The following is a 16,569-nucleotide window of genomic DNA, read 5'->3' on the forward strand; positions in this document are numbered from 1 at the left end:
CAGGGCATGCAGACTGGCTGCGAGGACTTTAGGTGAAAGGGGCGATTCCCTCAAAAACCTTGGCAAGGTCTAAGGTTCAGCTCAATCCTGAGGTCCAAACCACTTCTTCTTTTTTTTTTCCCTCTCTCCCTGAATTAGAGGGAGGAAGATTTGGCCTGAGATACTGGGGATGCTCAGAGAAGGGCAACAGTCCTCTCGGAGCCCTGCCACTCTTGGGCAGGGGCTTGTGCTCAGCAGCGCTTTTGTGTTTCGCTGCCCTCCCCATCTCTCCGGGGTAGCTGACAGCAGGGGAGCCAGGAAAGGGCAGAGAAGAGATCCTCAAACATGCCCATGTTCCCAGAGCTGCATAGGAAAGGGGCTGCTCAGCAGAAGTCTTCACAGAGAAAGGATGAAGGAGGGAAACACTGGAGGGCTGCAGTGGGGTGAGACAACAGTCCAGCTGCTATTTCAGGAGGAGATTGGAGATGGCATCTGGGCAGCCAGAAGGGTCTGATCCTTACAGGGGAAAAGGGCCAAAAGTCCAACGGATGGGGCAGTGCGTACAAGCAGCGCTGCCGTCTCCTGGGGGAGAGTCCAGCGCTGCTGCATGGCCCCTGGGAAGGATCGCTGCCTTTGCAGAGCCCACAGCCCCGGCTGCTGCTCTCAGGGTTGCACAGAGCCATGGCCCCACCAGCAGGACATGAGTTTTGTCTTGGTCCCGACAGAGCAAGGAGAAACTCATGGCTTTCTCACTCATGTTGTGACAGATCCCAAAGAGAGAGGCTCCCAGCTGCGTATCCATTCATCACTCCTTGCCTGCCTCGTTAGCACGGGGTAACTGGATGCCACTCACTGGCTAAAACCCAGGAGCGTATTCCTCAGCAGGCTCCAGGTCCCAGCTACTTTTGATTTCATTAGCTGTCACAGGCAAGGTAGGAGAGGGAGGTAGATCCATCATATTTCTCCAGGGTGGGTTTACCTCGCTCTGTTCTGCAGTTATTAGTCATCTGCCTGCCAAATATTCCCCACCAGCTTGGAGACTTCACAATCAGAGGAACTGCTGCGCTCCTCTAATTGACATACCACAAGCTCTGGGACTTCCCTGAATTAATTTGTGACAAGTCCAATTGCTGAGCGTCTCTATCAGGGAAGAGAAGCACAACAAACCAAAGCACGAATTCTGCATATCCAACCTGGATTCGGAAATTGGCAGGGAGGGAGAAGCTACTGCAGTCCTTGGCAGGTTGTTCCCCTGGACGAGAAGCCTCACCGTTCATCACTGGCACTGAGCTGAACAAGCCAGGCTTCCCCATCCAGCCCTGAGAGCAGGTTAAACCTTTGGTTGCTGGATTGAAAGGCTTGTTTGCCGGGTGGCCAGCCCTGAAACAACCTTGAAGAGGTAAAGTGTTGCAGGCAAGGCAAGGAGTATTGCTTTAAGTCCCCAGTGACCTGGTTCCTCTTACCGCTGTCCTGCAACGTTGGGATATGCCTCCTAATTGCGCGGACACAATCTGCAGGGCCATCTGTGCCTTGGCGTGGGGACGGAGCTGTGGAGCTAGGCAGCACACCCCGTGTGGGACAGGCAGCCTGATATGGGGGAACCTCCTGTTTCCCTGGCCTCTCTAACAGGGACTGCTCCAACTCATGCCCCCGCACCGTTGCTGGCTGCACAGATCCCGCAGACACGGCTGGTGCCAGAACCGTTTGCACCAATGCAGAAAAGGGATGTGACCTGCTGGGCAAATGTGTGCATGGAAGGGGTTTGGGACCGGGTCTGGTATGTTTGTGCATCACAGAGGCTGCTGGTTTTGTGAGGGCATCGTGACACCAATGTGGAGCAATGTGAAGTTGGGTCTGTCAGATGATACTTTGCACAAAATGTTTTATAACTCCTGGATGACTGTTGCAAATAACCACTGAGACCATGAGGAGAAGGAGGGCCACAGAGATAAGGGCACCAGCCTGTAACTTAGAGGCTGCAGCTATTTTCTGTCCTCTCCTGCACCTTTCCTCCATGCCTCAGTGGGGTTATTTAGGGTTGTGTAGATGGTGGGTAGAGGCAGAGACAGCAGAGCTAGCTTAGATCATTCTGGCCCCAGCAACCCAGGCTGGTGTGAGCTTGTTCCTGCTGTCAAGGTGTAGCAGTCTTACATCTCTCCATGCCTCAGTTTCTCTCTGTACACTGGGGGATAAAACAGTCCTGCCCTGCTGTGTAGGGGCAATGTGGAAGTAAACTCAGGCTCAGGAATTGTTCACTCAAATACCAGAGCCGTGCAGCCACACCAGAACCCATGGTCTAAGTGCTTCTTTAATAGCAATTGCTCCGCTGTCTTCACTGACTCTGTTGGGGACCACGTGCTCAACAGGGTAGGAAAGAGAGATGTGTAGAGAGGCTGCTGGAAGGCCATAAATTGCAGGGAAGTATCCTACACAAGTCAGTTCTGGAAAGCCAGACCCTGTTGCATCTGGGATCTATTTATTTGCTGTGAAGCTTTCCTTTGGAGAGATAATGCTAAAAGGATATATATAAATTGTTGAGCTAAAGCGCTAGTGTCCTGGCCTTCATCATCCATGCAAGCTCTCGCTCCCAGCCAGCAGCTCTCCCACGAATCGTCACTGCAAATCATCTTCTCTGCTCCGCATCCCCAGGCAGCGTGAAACAGGGAAGTCTTCTGAGTGCGTTTAGATAAGGGCTCTCCTGTGAAGGTGGGCGGAAGTCTGGCAGCGCAGGAGGAATTTGCCTTCCCATTAAATCATCCAGGAACATCGTTTGTGGGGCTGGTTGATTAGGCAGCGGTGTCAGCCCTTTGTGGCTCTCTTGGCAGTGTACGAGGGATGGGCTGACCCCTACTCCTTCCTCCCAGGGCTGTGACTGGATAGGAGAGAGGTCTGGTGTCATCCTGGCGCCCAGGCACAGCACCCAGCTCTGCTCGCTGGCAGCATCTCAGAGTATCATACTTGCTTTTACGCCAGGGCAGCAGATGAGCACTCGGGCCTTTCATCTCTGGAGTCATGTGCCCAAATCCTCATCTTGATTCAGTATTATGGACATCATGAGTTTTAAGCTGTGCTTAGCCCCCATGTAGCCCAAGTCATTTCCATGGGTTTGGATGCAATCAGGGCGTAGAGCCAAGGCCAAGAGTAGCAGAGGAGGTTGCAAGCCAGGATGAAGTTGGACTGGGGAGTGGGGTGTCAGCATTAGCAGGATGCTCACATAGGAAGGGCCAAATGCGGCAGACCTGGGAGCTGTAGCACTTGAAACGTAGCCCTCCCTATCTCTCTTGGCCCCCGATGTCTGAGAACACAGGCAAGCCCTGCTGTAGAGGTGGATTGGCCTCTTGTCCATGCGGTTGTTGGGAGCAGCCTCAGCATCTTGTGAAGATGGCTGAGCTTGACTGAGCGTGAATGGGAGGAGGTTGGGTGCACGTCCCAGGTGCATGTCCCAGGTGCGTTGTGACTCCGTGCTCCCCAGTGACCGCTGTCCACTGTGCTCTTTTCTCAATAGCTCAATTCACCCATGAACCCTGTCAGCAGCTCAGAAGACATTAAACCACCCTTGGGGCTCAATGGGGTCCTCAAAGTGCCAGCACATCCCTCAGGAACTATGGCCTCCTTCACTAAGCACATATGTGCCATCTGCGGGGACAGATCTTCAGGTAAGACTCACTTCCTAGCCCGAAAAATGGCTTGCAATGGCAGGGCTGGTGGCCTGTTTTTCTTGGACTGTATTTGTGTGCAAACTCCCTAGATGAGCATAGAGAGGGAGAAGAAAAGACCCTTTAAAGAAAAGCATCCCCCAGCTTGTCTGATCTTGGAGGCAGATTCTGACAAGAGCCAGGTGAAACGTGTCTGACTCAGGTCTCGGTTCTTCATCACATCCTGAATTTAACAAGAGAAGTAACCAATTTGCCCTGGTCCTCAGTATAGCGAATACCCAAGATCTCTGCCTAGCGGCAGGGTTGTGTCCTTAGCCCTAAGTAGTGTAGCTAGTTCAGTGTCCCTCTCTCTACCCTGTCCTTTGATCTGTAGCTGGTCTCGTCACATAGCACCAGATAAAAAGATGTGCTTCACATAGAGTCATTCCACTCTTGGGAGATAAAGATGTGCTATCTCCCTTTATTCTCATGCTATTTTAAAAGCTTTCCACTCCATAAGTGCTCTGGTCATCTAGTTTTTAAGGTCCTTAAGGACACCTCCTGCCTCCCGTCAGACTCACATGACTGGAAAAGGAGGAGCGGGGGTAGGTGCGTAATGGAAAGCAAGCTGACTCTTGACTTATGACAAGGTGAGTTCAGGTAGGTCATGGGGAGTACAGGGAGACGCTCCGTGATGCCCCGTGTTTCACTGCTATGTTGCGTATCCTTTTACCTATGGCTAAGGAACGGTGAGGGCTTTTTGTAGATCAAGGTGCAAATAGTCCAGATAGGGCCTCCTAATTTTATGAATGTCAAGACAAAGCCACTGCTTTTTAGCTCGTGCTCACTGGTCCAAGAAACTGCTGCTTCTCCCAAGCCCTGCTATAAAAGGCCTTGGGAAGACTGAAAGGTCTTGATGGGGAGGGAGAGCTGGGGGCACCCTGGACACTTGGTGAGTCCTTATAACCCATTGCACCCCCCTACAGGTAAACATTACGGGGTTTACAGCTGCGAGGGCTGCAAAGGCTTCTTCAAGCGCACGGTGCGGAAAGACCTGACCTACACGTGCCGTGACAACAAGGACTGCTTGATTGACAAGCGCCAGCGGAACCGGTGCCAGTACTGCCGGTATCAGAAGTGTCTTGCAATGGGGATGAAGCGAGAAGGTAAGACAAAGAGAGCAGTGGACTGACCTGAGCACCCATGGGTGCTGTAGGCCCTGCAGGTACATTTCCTTCATGAGGAGGCTCCAGTAGGCTCCTTTCTGTTGGTAACATGGCAGCACCATGTGCACCAAAGCTAACATGAACCTCCTCAAGGACCACCTGCTCCGGGGCACCAAATTGTGCCATTCCTCCATTGCGCGGTTTTCTCATACTTTGCCTTTGCGCCGCAGCCATGACCTCGTAGCTCCAAATAGCAGCAAGTCCCAAAGCAGTACCGGGATGGTGGATGGTTACATGCTAGTAAGCAAGTGTCCGTCTTTACTGGTGCACAGAGATGCTGAGCAGCTGCCAGGCACAGCTCATGGGAGCCACAGGGGTGCATTGAAACCGGGTAGTGCTCTGTAGATCATTTGCTGACCTGGAGCTTGCCTTCTCCATTTCACACCCTTTTTAATTTGGCTGCCACATGTTTAGAACGGCGATGACAAATACTGGGTTCCTGACCTCACTGGAGTTGATGGGAATGTAGTTGCTGGTTTGGCAGGGCCAAAGCTTTCCCCAGTGTGTCCTGATCCTCTGCCTCACACCCCCATGCAGAGGGGTGTAATGTGCTGGCACAGCAGGACGGCAGTGGTCTATCCCGGTCACTTTGCACTGGCGGGAGCGGTGTTACCACGAGGCACAGGATCAGTCTGTCTGTGTTTCTGGGACAGGAAAGCCTCAAAGTCCAGAGTCATATTCAGAAGGGGTTAAATAAGATAAGGAGCAGTAATGGGAGATAAGGTTTTTTCCTTTCCCTGTAGAGCCCCTTCAGAAAGAGGTGAGCCTGGGTATAACAGTTACAGTATAAGGCTTTCGGGGTTAAATGTATTTCAGGTGACAAATGCTGCCACCTGGCTTGGCCTTTCTTTTTCCATGCAACACAGGATGTTGAATCTTGAAAAACCAGAGTTGATAAGGGGACATTGTCAAGATAAAGATCCTGTGTTTAATATGCTAGGTACTAATCCAAGTGCTGCGAGGGAGAAGGTGAGATATGTGTGTGTTTCCCAGTTGCACTCCCATTTATATTTTACACCTCACTCAGCATGGGCAAGGAAACAGAGAGAGTTACCTTCCTTCTCGGCAGAATCTGTTCCTCAGGCATCGGCTCAGAGCATCATGTGGCTCTAACTCAGTGGTGTTCCCTAGCAGTAGCAATACTGGATTTTTTTCTTATTGGGAGAAAACCAGAAGTTTAGTCTCATAAAAAGATATCCCTATCCTTACTGGAATTTAAGTTTAGGATTTAAACTCCCTGGCAGTGCCTCTTTTAAATGCTCTTTTTAAATGCTGACTGTGTCTCTTTTAAACTGCTGGCAGAATAGGTTTTTAACAGACACGATGTGAAAATGATCCCTTGGTCCTACTCAGTTCTCTGATACCTTCTCGCCTTACATCTTCAAAGCCATGTTTGCTTCTCTGGCTGGCATAAACCCCTTCCTTCAGTGCTGTGGAGTCACTCTGGTTGCAGAGAGCAGAGCTCCAGAATGTGTCTCTTTGGAGAGCAGTTAGTCTTGTCTGGAGCACTGATTAAATAGGGCAGTGCTGGAGCTGCGTCTAGTGTTTAACAAACCCTGACACGCTCAATTTACAGGGTTACCTAAGGACCCACAACATGCAGATTCTTCAGATGTCAAAGCCATCTCTGCTCGCGATGCTGGGAGATTCCAGCAGTGAGCGGCCGAAAGGGCAGCTGGCGTGGCCGAGCGCGGAGGGCAGGCTGCACAGCGCTGAGCTTCCAGAGGGATCTCCCTGGCCTTGCAAAGCTTAACCCTTTGGCGCTCGGAAACGAAGCTCTCTGACACAGGCAATGATGGGCCACACATGAAGAAGTGGCTCTGCCAGGTGGGGCTGTAGCAGAAACCTTGTTTGAGGGAGCATGTGGTTCAAGGGAGTGGAAGAGATGAAAATGCATTGCCTTCATCAGAAACAGAAATGTACAGCTGGTATATCTGAGACACACCACCGGGTAGAGCTTGGGGTGCTAATGACCCTCTCCCGTACCACATCCTGGCATAACCCTGGCTCCCAGCTGGGAGGACGTTCTGCTGGGATGGCGATGGGCAGAGCTGCGATCCGTTTGGATGCCAGCAGGGAACATGCAGGGGAAGGAGGAAACGGAGGGAGGAAAGTCTAATCTCCAGCAAAGAGCAGTGCTGTGCGGGAGCCATCCCGGGTCATGGCGTGCTGCCAGGATTGGGTCTAAAACACAGTGGCTTCTGCTCGACTCCATCTTAGCGGAGGCAAGAGAAAGTGATTCAGCAAAAGCATTTGGTGGTTTAGACTCTGCGCCAGACTGTGTTTTGGGAGCAGGCTAGACTGTGCAAGCTGCTTTGTCTGCCGGCACAGTCGCTCTCTGTGGGCATTGAGTACCCCGGGAGGCAGCTGTCTGCAAGGCGCCCCGTTGCGCCAGCATCCCGTCCTCCCTCCCGAACCCGCTCGCTGCGCTCTCCCAAGCCGTGTCTCCCCTCTCAAGAACCCTGTGGAGTCACAGTCGCAAGCTGTGTCGCAGAGCTGCCATGCCCTGGAAAGCTGTGAAGGAGGCAGTCTGGGGAGAGGCCCGGCTGCAGCGTTGCTGCCGACAGAGCGCTGTCACATAGCATTAGGGACGACTGAGAGATACGGGATTTTGCGCTGGATAAAAAGTTGCTAGTTGGAGAGAGGTCACAGCTCTTCAGCTTGTACTCACTGAATTGTTTTATCGAGAGACTCAAGTGACTAATAAGAAGCCAAGAAATCTCCTGTGTGTTCAGCAGCAGCGTGTTTCAGAGGAGAAATGCAGGTCTATATTGATGTAGAGTATTCATTTCCTCTAGCTTCCTGCACAAGGCTGGCATTGCATTCAGAGCCTTTCATCAGGAGCTGGAGACCTCCTTTTCTTTCAGGCCCTTGAAATTTTAGCTGGCATTTGTAAGGAAAGTAACATCAGCAATAATGCGTTAAATCTGTAGGCAGCAGGGAAAATAGAGAGCGGAGAAAGTCTGATAAACTGCTCTAGGAAAGGTCAAGTGTGGTGACATCCCAGGGGCAGGGCACACGACCTCCGAGGTGATCCTTTGGAAATGTCTCCCCAGCTGTGCCTGGCCAAGGAGGAGGTGGAAGAACTGAACTGAGCAAGACTTTAGGACTTCACGGGAATTACCAGTGATGGAGACAGAACTCCCTGGGCCAAAGTGGGGGAAAGATACTTGTGAAGAGACCTGACAATTGTAACATCAGAAGAATTGCGTCTGGTTTGTTCTCTCTCTAGGACGGTATGATGATGATGAGGGCTGAGGACACGCAGCCTTAGCTCACTGAGGATGGGAGAAACATGTGGAAAGGGCACCCAGTTATGCATGGTGCCATTCTCCTAGATGAAAGGAGAGCAGAAATCCTAATGTGGTGACCCTCATCCCAAACACCATCAGGAAGAGACTTGTCTGGAGGATAGGTCCATGGGCAAACTCTAGGGAATGAGCAAACTGATGCACGCAAGGGGCTGAGCAGGCTAAGGCCTATTTGGGAACTGAGTGCATCCGGGACAGTTACATGGAGAAAAATGACAGCCCAGCCAGGAGGAGCAAAGGGCTTGCTTGCACCTAGAAGGGCACAAGGAACCAAGTCTTGTGTCTCAATAAACCGAGCCCTGAGGAGGTTAGCACAGCTCAGCATTTGTGCACAGAATCAGGGGCAGCAATGTTTCAGCCCTGAGTTAGGACTCCAGACAGATCCCAGTGCACAGTAAAATCAGCTTGAAGAAAAAGCAAACTGGCTGGAGTTAGGATTCACTCAGCCATCGCTTATGATGATTTGGGAGTCTTCTCATCTCCTTCCTATTGGCCTGACTACACTGACATCCTGTGAATCAGGTAACTGCTTCATGCCTACTGTTAACAGTGATTGCATGGGCAGCACCACTAAAATTATAGGTCCATTAATTAGTTTCTAAATGGTGGTGGAATTCCCCAGGGAGTGCATACAGTATGAGGACTCTATTAATTCATCTTGATTAACATTATCACAATGAATACCAAATGAATTCATAATGATCAGCCAATTATTTAAAAGTGTGACAGATGGGATCTTCATAACTCTACAAGTGCACTCAGGCAGTGCTGGCTGATCTTCTGTTGCAGGGGTTGGGTAAGGGAGAGCTTCAAAGAAGAGGAGAAATCCAATGCATTAGCAATCAGTAGATGTTTGAAGTAAGGGGTTGATCCCAACTCCCTGGCAGGTCTCCAGACAAATGTGCCAAGAGCAGGCTTGGTCAGACCTGGAGGGACAGACCTTGACTGCATGCTCCGGGAAGGAGTCACCTTCCAATGTCTGGCCTGTGCTGACGTGGCAGCGTATCCATAGGGGTGAGAGATGCAGGGTGGCTGCGAGGTACTTTTAGGAGGAAGGTGGGTTGCTTCTGTAGCATGAGGCTTTGCCTTAGAGATGAGATCTAGGGGTTATTGGCTGAAAGGGGTGAAAGGCTACAGAAGTGGAAGATTTCTTCTAGTTTTTTTTGCCGCTCCCTGTTAAAAAATTTTAGATACGGACACCATATTCACGGTGAGTGGGCCTTATGGAATCTGAGATACTGAAGCCGTAATAAATCAGCAACAGAGAACATTTTTTCCCCCTATAAGTTATTGCCAGCTGTGTGAGGCTTTGTTTTTTGTGCTCTGTCTCCCACTAAATACCAGATAGTCAACAAAATTAAGATTGCCATCAGGGAACTTGACTAATATAGGGATTATTATTGTGGGGGTGGCTGTTTGTATCCAGTATAAGTCTCTCTGCTTGATCTGTTATTCATTAGGGTCTATGGTGGGTCTTGATTCCTTGAACAGCTTTAGAGCCTCCATGTATCAGCAGCCTTATATTTTAATGGAAAAAGTAGAAACTGCCTTTGAGTTGGCTCCAGGGAGGAAGACATCTTAGGAAGAAGTGGGAACAAACACTGAAGGTCTTGAGATAAAGGCATTTTGCGTGAATGCCTTTAGCTGGGGTTAACTTCAGGGAAGAGCAGGGTCCCTTGCAAGGCTCTCCTGTTAGCAGTGGCTAGGATCTGTGCAGCAATTTAACAGGAGGGATCTTTCCTTGAGCTGAGGGGATGTAATGAGGTTGATCCCTGGAGATTAGAACTTCTGCCAGCCAGAAAATCCAGCTTCATCACAGATGTTGGTAAGATCAGCATCAGAGACTTACAGACTCCACTCCCTTGTGTTGCTGTGCATTGCTATCTTGTGCGATGTTGTCCCAGCCCATCCAACGCTGGAGAGTCCACTGCGATCGCACACAAGCAGGAAATACCAGTGAGGAGCCCTTTCTCATGCTCCCTCCGGCAGCCTTGGACAGCTCACACAGTGCAGACGTTGGGAAACTGTGCAGCAAAGCTCTGCTTCAGGAAGGAGAGGCGAGTGGTGGAGCCCGGTGTCCTGACATTAGCAGCTTCTTGATTGTGCCAAACTATCACCATTTGACATGCTGAGATCACCAGTTTGTAAACAGAGGGCTACAACTAGCAGATCCTAATACTGCAATCCAAGCTTTCTGCCCAGTGTTGTAACTGTGCGGCATTTGATGCCGACTGGGCGAGATGGATGTAGCTGCAGCTCAGCACCTGGGAGCATCCTGCTCTTCCCACTCCACCAGGAAGATCTTAGCCCATCTGGAGGCCAGACGTCTGACCTCCCCCAGTGACTGCAGCTCGCGCTGCGTGACTGACCCCCAAGATCGTTCCCCAAATCCAGGCACAGATATCATAACTGCAGTGGCCACAGTATGGTCTGGCTGAAGCTTGCCTTTGTCTGCTGCCATGATGTGATCCAGAGGAGTGCTTTGAGGATCTGGGACATTCTCCGTCCTGTTGTATGTCTGATCTCTTACTCCAAGACTTATTAAACTTCACCGTCTAAAATAATGCTTCCTCTTCCCCTGTATTTGTGGATTGTTTTTTCTCTTGTTTGCACTGCCGTCAAGTTAAGCTCCAGCAGGGCTGAGGGAGTTAAGCCTGGGATGAGTTTAGCTTGCAGCACTGCAGGAAGTTACTTTTGCCTGCAGCTTTGAGACCTCGGCTTCTGTCTTTGTCTCCTGGGAACTACTCAGATAAATCACTTAGTCCAGAGGGACCAAACTTTCCCCATGTTTTATCCTGAAGTGACTTAGTTGGCGCTTAACTCCTGCACTTATACAGCCGTCATTGACTTGTGACGAATCCTTCTGCTATGCCTGTGTATCCCCCCTTTCAATGCCCAAATCCAGGGAGCTCCCCAGCAGCCGCACCATCCCCATCTCATGGAGCTTGGGGAAGAGGAGCAAGAGGAATCTGGGGAGAAAGAGCAGGAATTCAGGTTTCCAATGCGCTGTTCCAAGTGAATGTAAATGCAGGCAAATGGCCGTACCCTAGTGAAGGGGCAGAGTTCAAGAGTACAGTTATTTTTAGTAGTAATTTTGGAATGGAAAATGCTTTTCAGCTTAATGAGCTTATTTCTTACATCCTTTTAAAGAGCTGCTCTTTAAACCAGCTGGTTAAATGATTTTTTTAAGGATGCTGTTAGGTTGAGAAAAAGGGGTTGATTTGTGATTTTCTCTCATTGCTTTAGCCCACCATATTTATCAAAGTTGCTGTTTACTTATACTTTGCAGTGTCCAGGTTTTGATAGTGAAATGCGCTAGTGATTTTTGCTTTTGTTTTCCGAAGCAGTTTCCCTTGTGGATTAACTGCATGGAAATGTTTCAATCCACTTTTTAACAGTCCATTTCACTGAAGTTACTTTTTTTTTAAAATCACAGCAGTATTTTGCCTATTGTAAAAGAAAAACAAAATGCATTATTCAACTGAAATGTTAAAGAAAAGGCCACCATTTATTTCTTGTGTCTCAAGTTTTAGGGTTGTTTGCAGTAATAGAAAGCTTCATCTTTAAAAAAGAGGCATAGTTACATGAAGGCAAAGCAGAAGAAATACTGTCTGAATTAGTTACATCAGGTATCATGGCATTTTTGATATATACAGGTACCTCAGGCATAAGCACTTCAAGATGCCTATGATATATGGCTAAAATATAGCTTCATAAAAAGGCGGCAGAGCCTAATGAATTCCACCACTCGTGAAATGGAAATGCCCAATTACCCTTCACCCAGCACTTCATAAATAAAGCAGCCACCCACTTTTAGGCTCATAGAACTGAGCAGGTTTGGGTCTTGCCGCATGGAGGCCATCAGAGCCCCTGGGCTCTCCAGGAGGAGGGCTATGAGCAAGAGGTGGCCCTTTACCACGCTGGCACCCCAGAGCAATCTGGGCCAGGATTTCTCCTGAAAGGCATAAAATGTTCACACCACCTTTATTAGAGCGTGGCCCAACAGGTAGAGGGTTAGGTGTGGATGCCATTGGCTCCCAGCTCTGCTGCAAGCAGTATGTGTAAGCTTGGGCTTTAATGTCTCAGTTTGGTGTCTCATTTCCCAGTCCATAAAATGGAAGCAGCGATATGCTGTGAGGCCCTTGGATGCCCTGGTGATGGGGCCTATATTTGTCCCCAAAATGCATCTGGATTGGAGTGGTCCGGAAAGGATGCCCTAGGCTATCACCCTTGCTTGTCCTCTGGATCCCTGTATCTGTTGCAGAATGGCAAGGAGGGGAGGAGAATCTCTTGCATCCCTTCTTATAGAGCTGTTTTTGCAGCAGGCATCGGTCCAAATCACAGTGACTGGCCAGGATTTAGGCAACCTGCTTTCTATTTGTACACGGTGCTCGTTTGAGGAGGAGGATATTTAAACAGCCCAAATTCCCATGGAAAAAAATCACACTGCCTGGCTCAGTATGTTGTCTGTAGGAAAGAATAGCCAATTTGGAGCAAGAAACCTGCCCAGTATGCTGTCAACTTTTGAGGACACTTTTACTTCTGTAGCTCTGGCCATTACTGCCTCAGGAGGGATGCTTATAAAACAATTGTCCCAGAGCTGGGAAGGCTGTTTTAAACCTAAAATGATAGAGTGAGCCTCAACTCATTATCGCCTTAATCTTCGCTTAAAGTCTCTCTGTTGCTAGCGAGAGCTGACAAGCAAATAGGTCTGTGAATGCATCCTGGAATCAGAATTTCTTTGTGGCACTTGGCTGTTTTTTGGTGGGGGATAGGTGATGGTGACAGAGTTGCCAAGGAATAGAAAAATGGTGTTTAACCACCAAGAACATCTCTTTTGTCCCAAGGCAGTTATGGGGAAGCAGCTCTGTACTGCACCAGCATGCATGCTCAGACATGCAATAGCTCAGTATGCAATAGCTGCAGGACGTCCAAAGCTGGGGACATTTAGCTCACGTAAGGCCTCTATTACTAAATACAAGGTGCCAGAATAGATGGAATGAGAAGACCAGGGTCTGTGAAGGGCCAGAGGAGGTCAGATAGGTGCAGGCACTCACAGCCGGACCAGTCCTTCTTGGACCAAAATTCATCCTGCTTTGCAGAGTGGAGCTTCTGACCAGTCCTGAGCACTGTCAGCCAGGGCCCTTGTTCCAGCACGTCGTACAGTGCTGTGCATGCTAGAGAAAGGATGAGCCTCTGCTTTGCTCACTAGAAGTCCACTTTGTAGTTGGATTGAACTCCAGTGCCTGCCCTACCCCGGCCAGTCCATCCCTCTCCAGCCATGCTGGGCTCACTGGGCTCAGGGAATCTAAAGGCTGAATCCCTTCCCCAAAGCAAAACCCGTGCGATTAATTTTTGGTAGGAGTGAATTTTTCTTCCCCTTCCTCCCCACTACAAAAAGAAACAAAGCCCAGCCAGTCATCCACGTTATTATTCCTGGAAGGAGAGATTTTAGTCTCAGAAACAAGCGCTCATCTGTATTAACGCAGGGTAAGTGGTAATTACAAGCTGCCATAGCCTGCAGCTCTCTGAACAAACAAACAAGCGCTGTGATAGTCCTGCTGATGGAGGCTCTCAAAAAATGCTTCGTTCTGGCAACCACATCGGTGGCAAACCCTGTCCCTTTTGTCCCTCTTGCTTCCCTCATTAAAATTCCTCGGACACAAAAGCACAGCAGCCATTGAAGGTGGCGGCGCACATGGCGGGTGGCCGTGACGCAGCGTACAGGGCCCCGGCGAGGTGCAGGGAGTACACTGCCCCTTGCCCCTTTTGCGGAGCGGCGCCAACCCAACGTGGCCGGTCAACTGGGAGCTCCCAAGGTGGCCAGCGAGCATGGGGGTTGCAAAGCAAAGACCCCGTTGGCCCTGCAAGGCTGTTTCCTTCAGTAAATCGAGCTGAACTAAAACGGTGCAGAGCTGGAGATCCTGAGCGAGGTAGCAGGTACGGGCACCTAGGTACGGCAGGCTGGAGAGCAGACTGGTTTCTCAGGGCAGTGCAATGGGAGGAGTAGCGGGTCAGCGCTGGGCTCCTCTCGCAGCTGGCCTGGGCTCACTGCGCCGTCTGAGCGCGCTGCATGTGTGCAATACGGCCATGTTCGCCACCCCACCCCAACACCCTGTGAATTGATCTAGGCTAGTCAGCAAAATACTGCTGAAGCAGTGTGAGAAATTTCAAGTTGCTTTTTTGTTTGCACCTATGGCCAGGCTTTAAAAAAGAGTGTACATTTGATTTTTTTTTTTAACTGATTATTCTGCAGATCACAGCATCAGGTTTCTCTCTGCTTTTGAAGGAGGACTGGGATTCTGGATATTCACATGACTCAAAAAACAGGGACTTTATGATGCTAATCATCAGGCTTGTGGTAAAATGACAGGAGTTGATGATGCTGTAGTAATTTGTCAGCAATGTCTTCCTAGTCCTCCTCACAGCCTCAGTGGTCACCTTGTTCTTTTCCTGCAGTTGTCAAATTCATTACTCAACCAGAGCTACCCACACTGCTAGTTTGATTTCACATGCTCTAAAAGGGTTAGGCAACCTGAGCTAGGTTGGGAGTTCACTTTGCGATGGACTCAAACCCACTTACATAGCCATCAGTCTTAGATGCAGCACCAGGAACAAAGGCAACGCATTGGGTATTGATCTGTACACTGACACTGGGTAGAGCTGACATTTTTGGCACATCGGCCCTCAGGCCCGGGCAGTTGAGGTTCATCTGCAATGCATGGGATGAGGCACTCCTAAAAAGAGGGAGGCCATTGAGAAGTGGTCTTAGCACATGGGGCTCCGTATCTCGCTGTACCACGGCCTGGGGAAGTGCAGATGGGCTTGAGAGCTCTAGATGAAAAATGACAGCAACCAGCCTTAGGCGAATACAAGCCAAATCAAGCAGAATAACATGAGAGCCTCTTCATCAGGTGCTGTGGAAAACAGGCTTCTGTCCTTGGCTCGGCTGAGATGTAGCTGGAGGAGGTGGGGCTGCCTCTTAGAGGTCTCTGACTACAACATCTTTTTTCTCCTCAAGTGGATTTCAAGTTTTAAATGCTTCCCTTACATTAAGAAAATCAGACTAAAAACCTCTCAACCATATGAATCTCCTTGAAGAAAAATAAAAGCATTGGCACAGCCGTCAGCACAGAGAAGAACATGCGGAAGTTCGTCTCTGAAAACACAACGCGTCAGACAGGACTGGTGTAATAACAGCTTGGGACTGCTTTGCCTCGCACAAGAGTATTTTTGAGTGTGAGTTTCAGCAAGCAATATGTCTGCTTCACATCCTGCATTTAAGATGAACAGAGCCTCACTGTTGGTCAAGTGCTGTGCCATCCTAATGGCCAGAAAAATCCACATCATTGAGAACAGTGTGGTCTTAAGGGTGGATCCCATCTAACACTCGCAGCATGAGCAGTGGATGGTCCAGTCTGGAGTGGTGAGGTGGAAGGATGAGGGCACAAGCGCTCCCCTTTGGCCTTCCCAGCTCCACTTTGGACAAGCCCTATAGTTTGTCCAGACAAGCCTATCTGCTCTGAAAGGAACACCTTGCTGCCCGCTTGCCGAGGCAGTAGGTGAGTGAGATGGGAGACGGCGGAGTCACGCTGTTCTTAAGGGATCCTTGCCAGACCTTTACATGCTCCGATGAGCGGTAGCTCTGTACAGAACAGTGGGGATATGTTCTGCAGCCCTTCACCTCATTATCACTGTGTTATATTGCAGGAAGAGCAAGAAGGCCCAACAGAGGTTTGGAAAGGTCCTTGTCGGGCCGTGGAAGCCAGTGCCTTGCTATTGCAGGCACTGTTGTGTAATCCTCTTCCCAAGGCCCTCTTGAATAGAAGCTGGATGTTTCTTTACCCAACTCGCTAAACAGAGAGGGACAATAAGGAGGAGGGGAAAAGTAAAAGCAGAAGATGAACAGAGTGAGAACGGAGCCAGCAGCAGAACCAGGCCTCCTAAATTCCCGTGCTGCGCCAGGTCCTTGCTAATCCTGCAAAGCATCGCATGTGAGATAGGAGGGAAAGACATCAGATAGCCTCTCCAGAACCAAGAATATTTATTTTTTCTTAAAGTAAATGTGTGCTGATCCTGCCACCAGAGAGAATTTGTGTTGAAGGAGCAAGTCACAGAACCCCGTTAGTTTTCTGTCCACCTTTACTTTGCCTTTGTTTCTTGTGATACCATGAAAGCATCAGGTAACTGCACATTGTATAGTCCTCTGTAAAAAGGTGCACTTTGGCTGGGGTTCACGAGTAAATCCCTGGAAGGGACTTAATTTTCCCACTGTCCCTCAAAGGGAATTTCTCCCTACACTCAAGAGAGGACTATTATTTAATGAGAACAAGACAAACCCTGTAACTTTACAACTTATGTGAAAGAAGAATCCCCCCAGAATCCAACAGAAGCAAACAAACACCAAATGGTATAATG

At 49.5% G+C, this 16,569-nt stretch overlaps 1 protein-coding gene across 6 annotated transcripts in view; it reads left to right on the forward strand.

Annotated features, from left to right (window-relative positions):
* Positions 1–16,569, forward strand: part of RXRA (retinoid X receptor alpha) — an 83,433-nt gene that overhangs the window by 42,237 nt on the left and 24,627 nt on the right. For 5 of the 6 annotated variants that reach the window (XM_026062277.1, XM_026062276.1, XM_026062282.1 and 2 more), the window contains 2 exons: positions 3,485–3,635; positions 4,601–4,780. In XM_026062277.1, coding sequence (XP_025918062.1) covers positions 3,485–3,635; positions 4,601–4,780 — 331 coding nt within the window. Of the gene's footprint in view, positions 1–700; positions 1,379–3,484; positions 3,636–4,600; positions 4,781–16,569 lie in introns of those variants that run through there. The other variant, XM_026062280.1, reaches the window with a different exon arrangement.

Source organism: Apteryx rowi, unplaced genomic scaffold (assembly GCF_003343035.1).
Source record: "Apteryx rowi isolate R43461 unplaced genomic scaffold, aptRow1 scaffold_19, whole genome shotgun sequence".
NCBI classification, from domain to species: domain Eukaryota; kingdom Metazoa; phylum Chordata; class Aves; order Apterygiformes; family Apterygidae; genus Apteryx; species Apteryx rowi.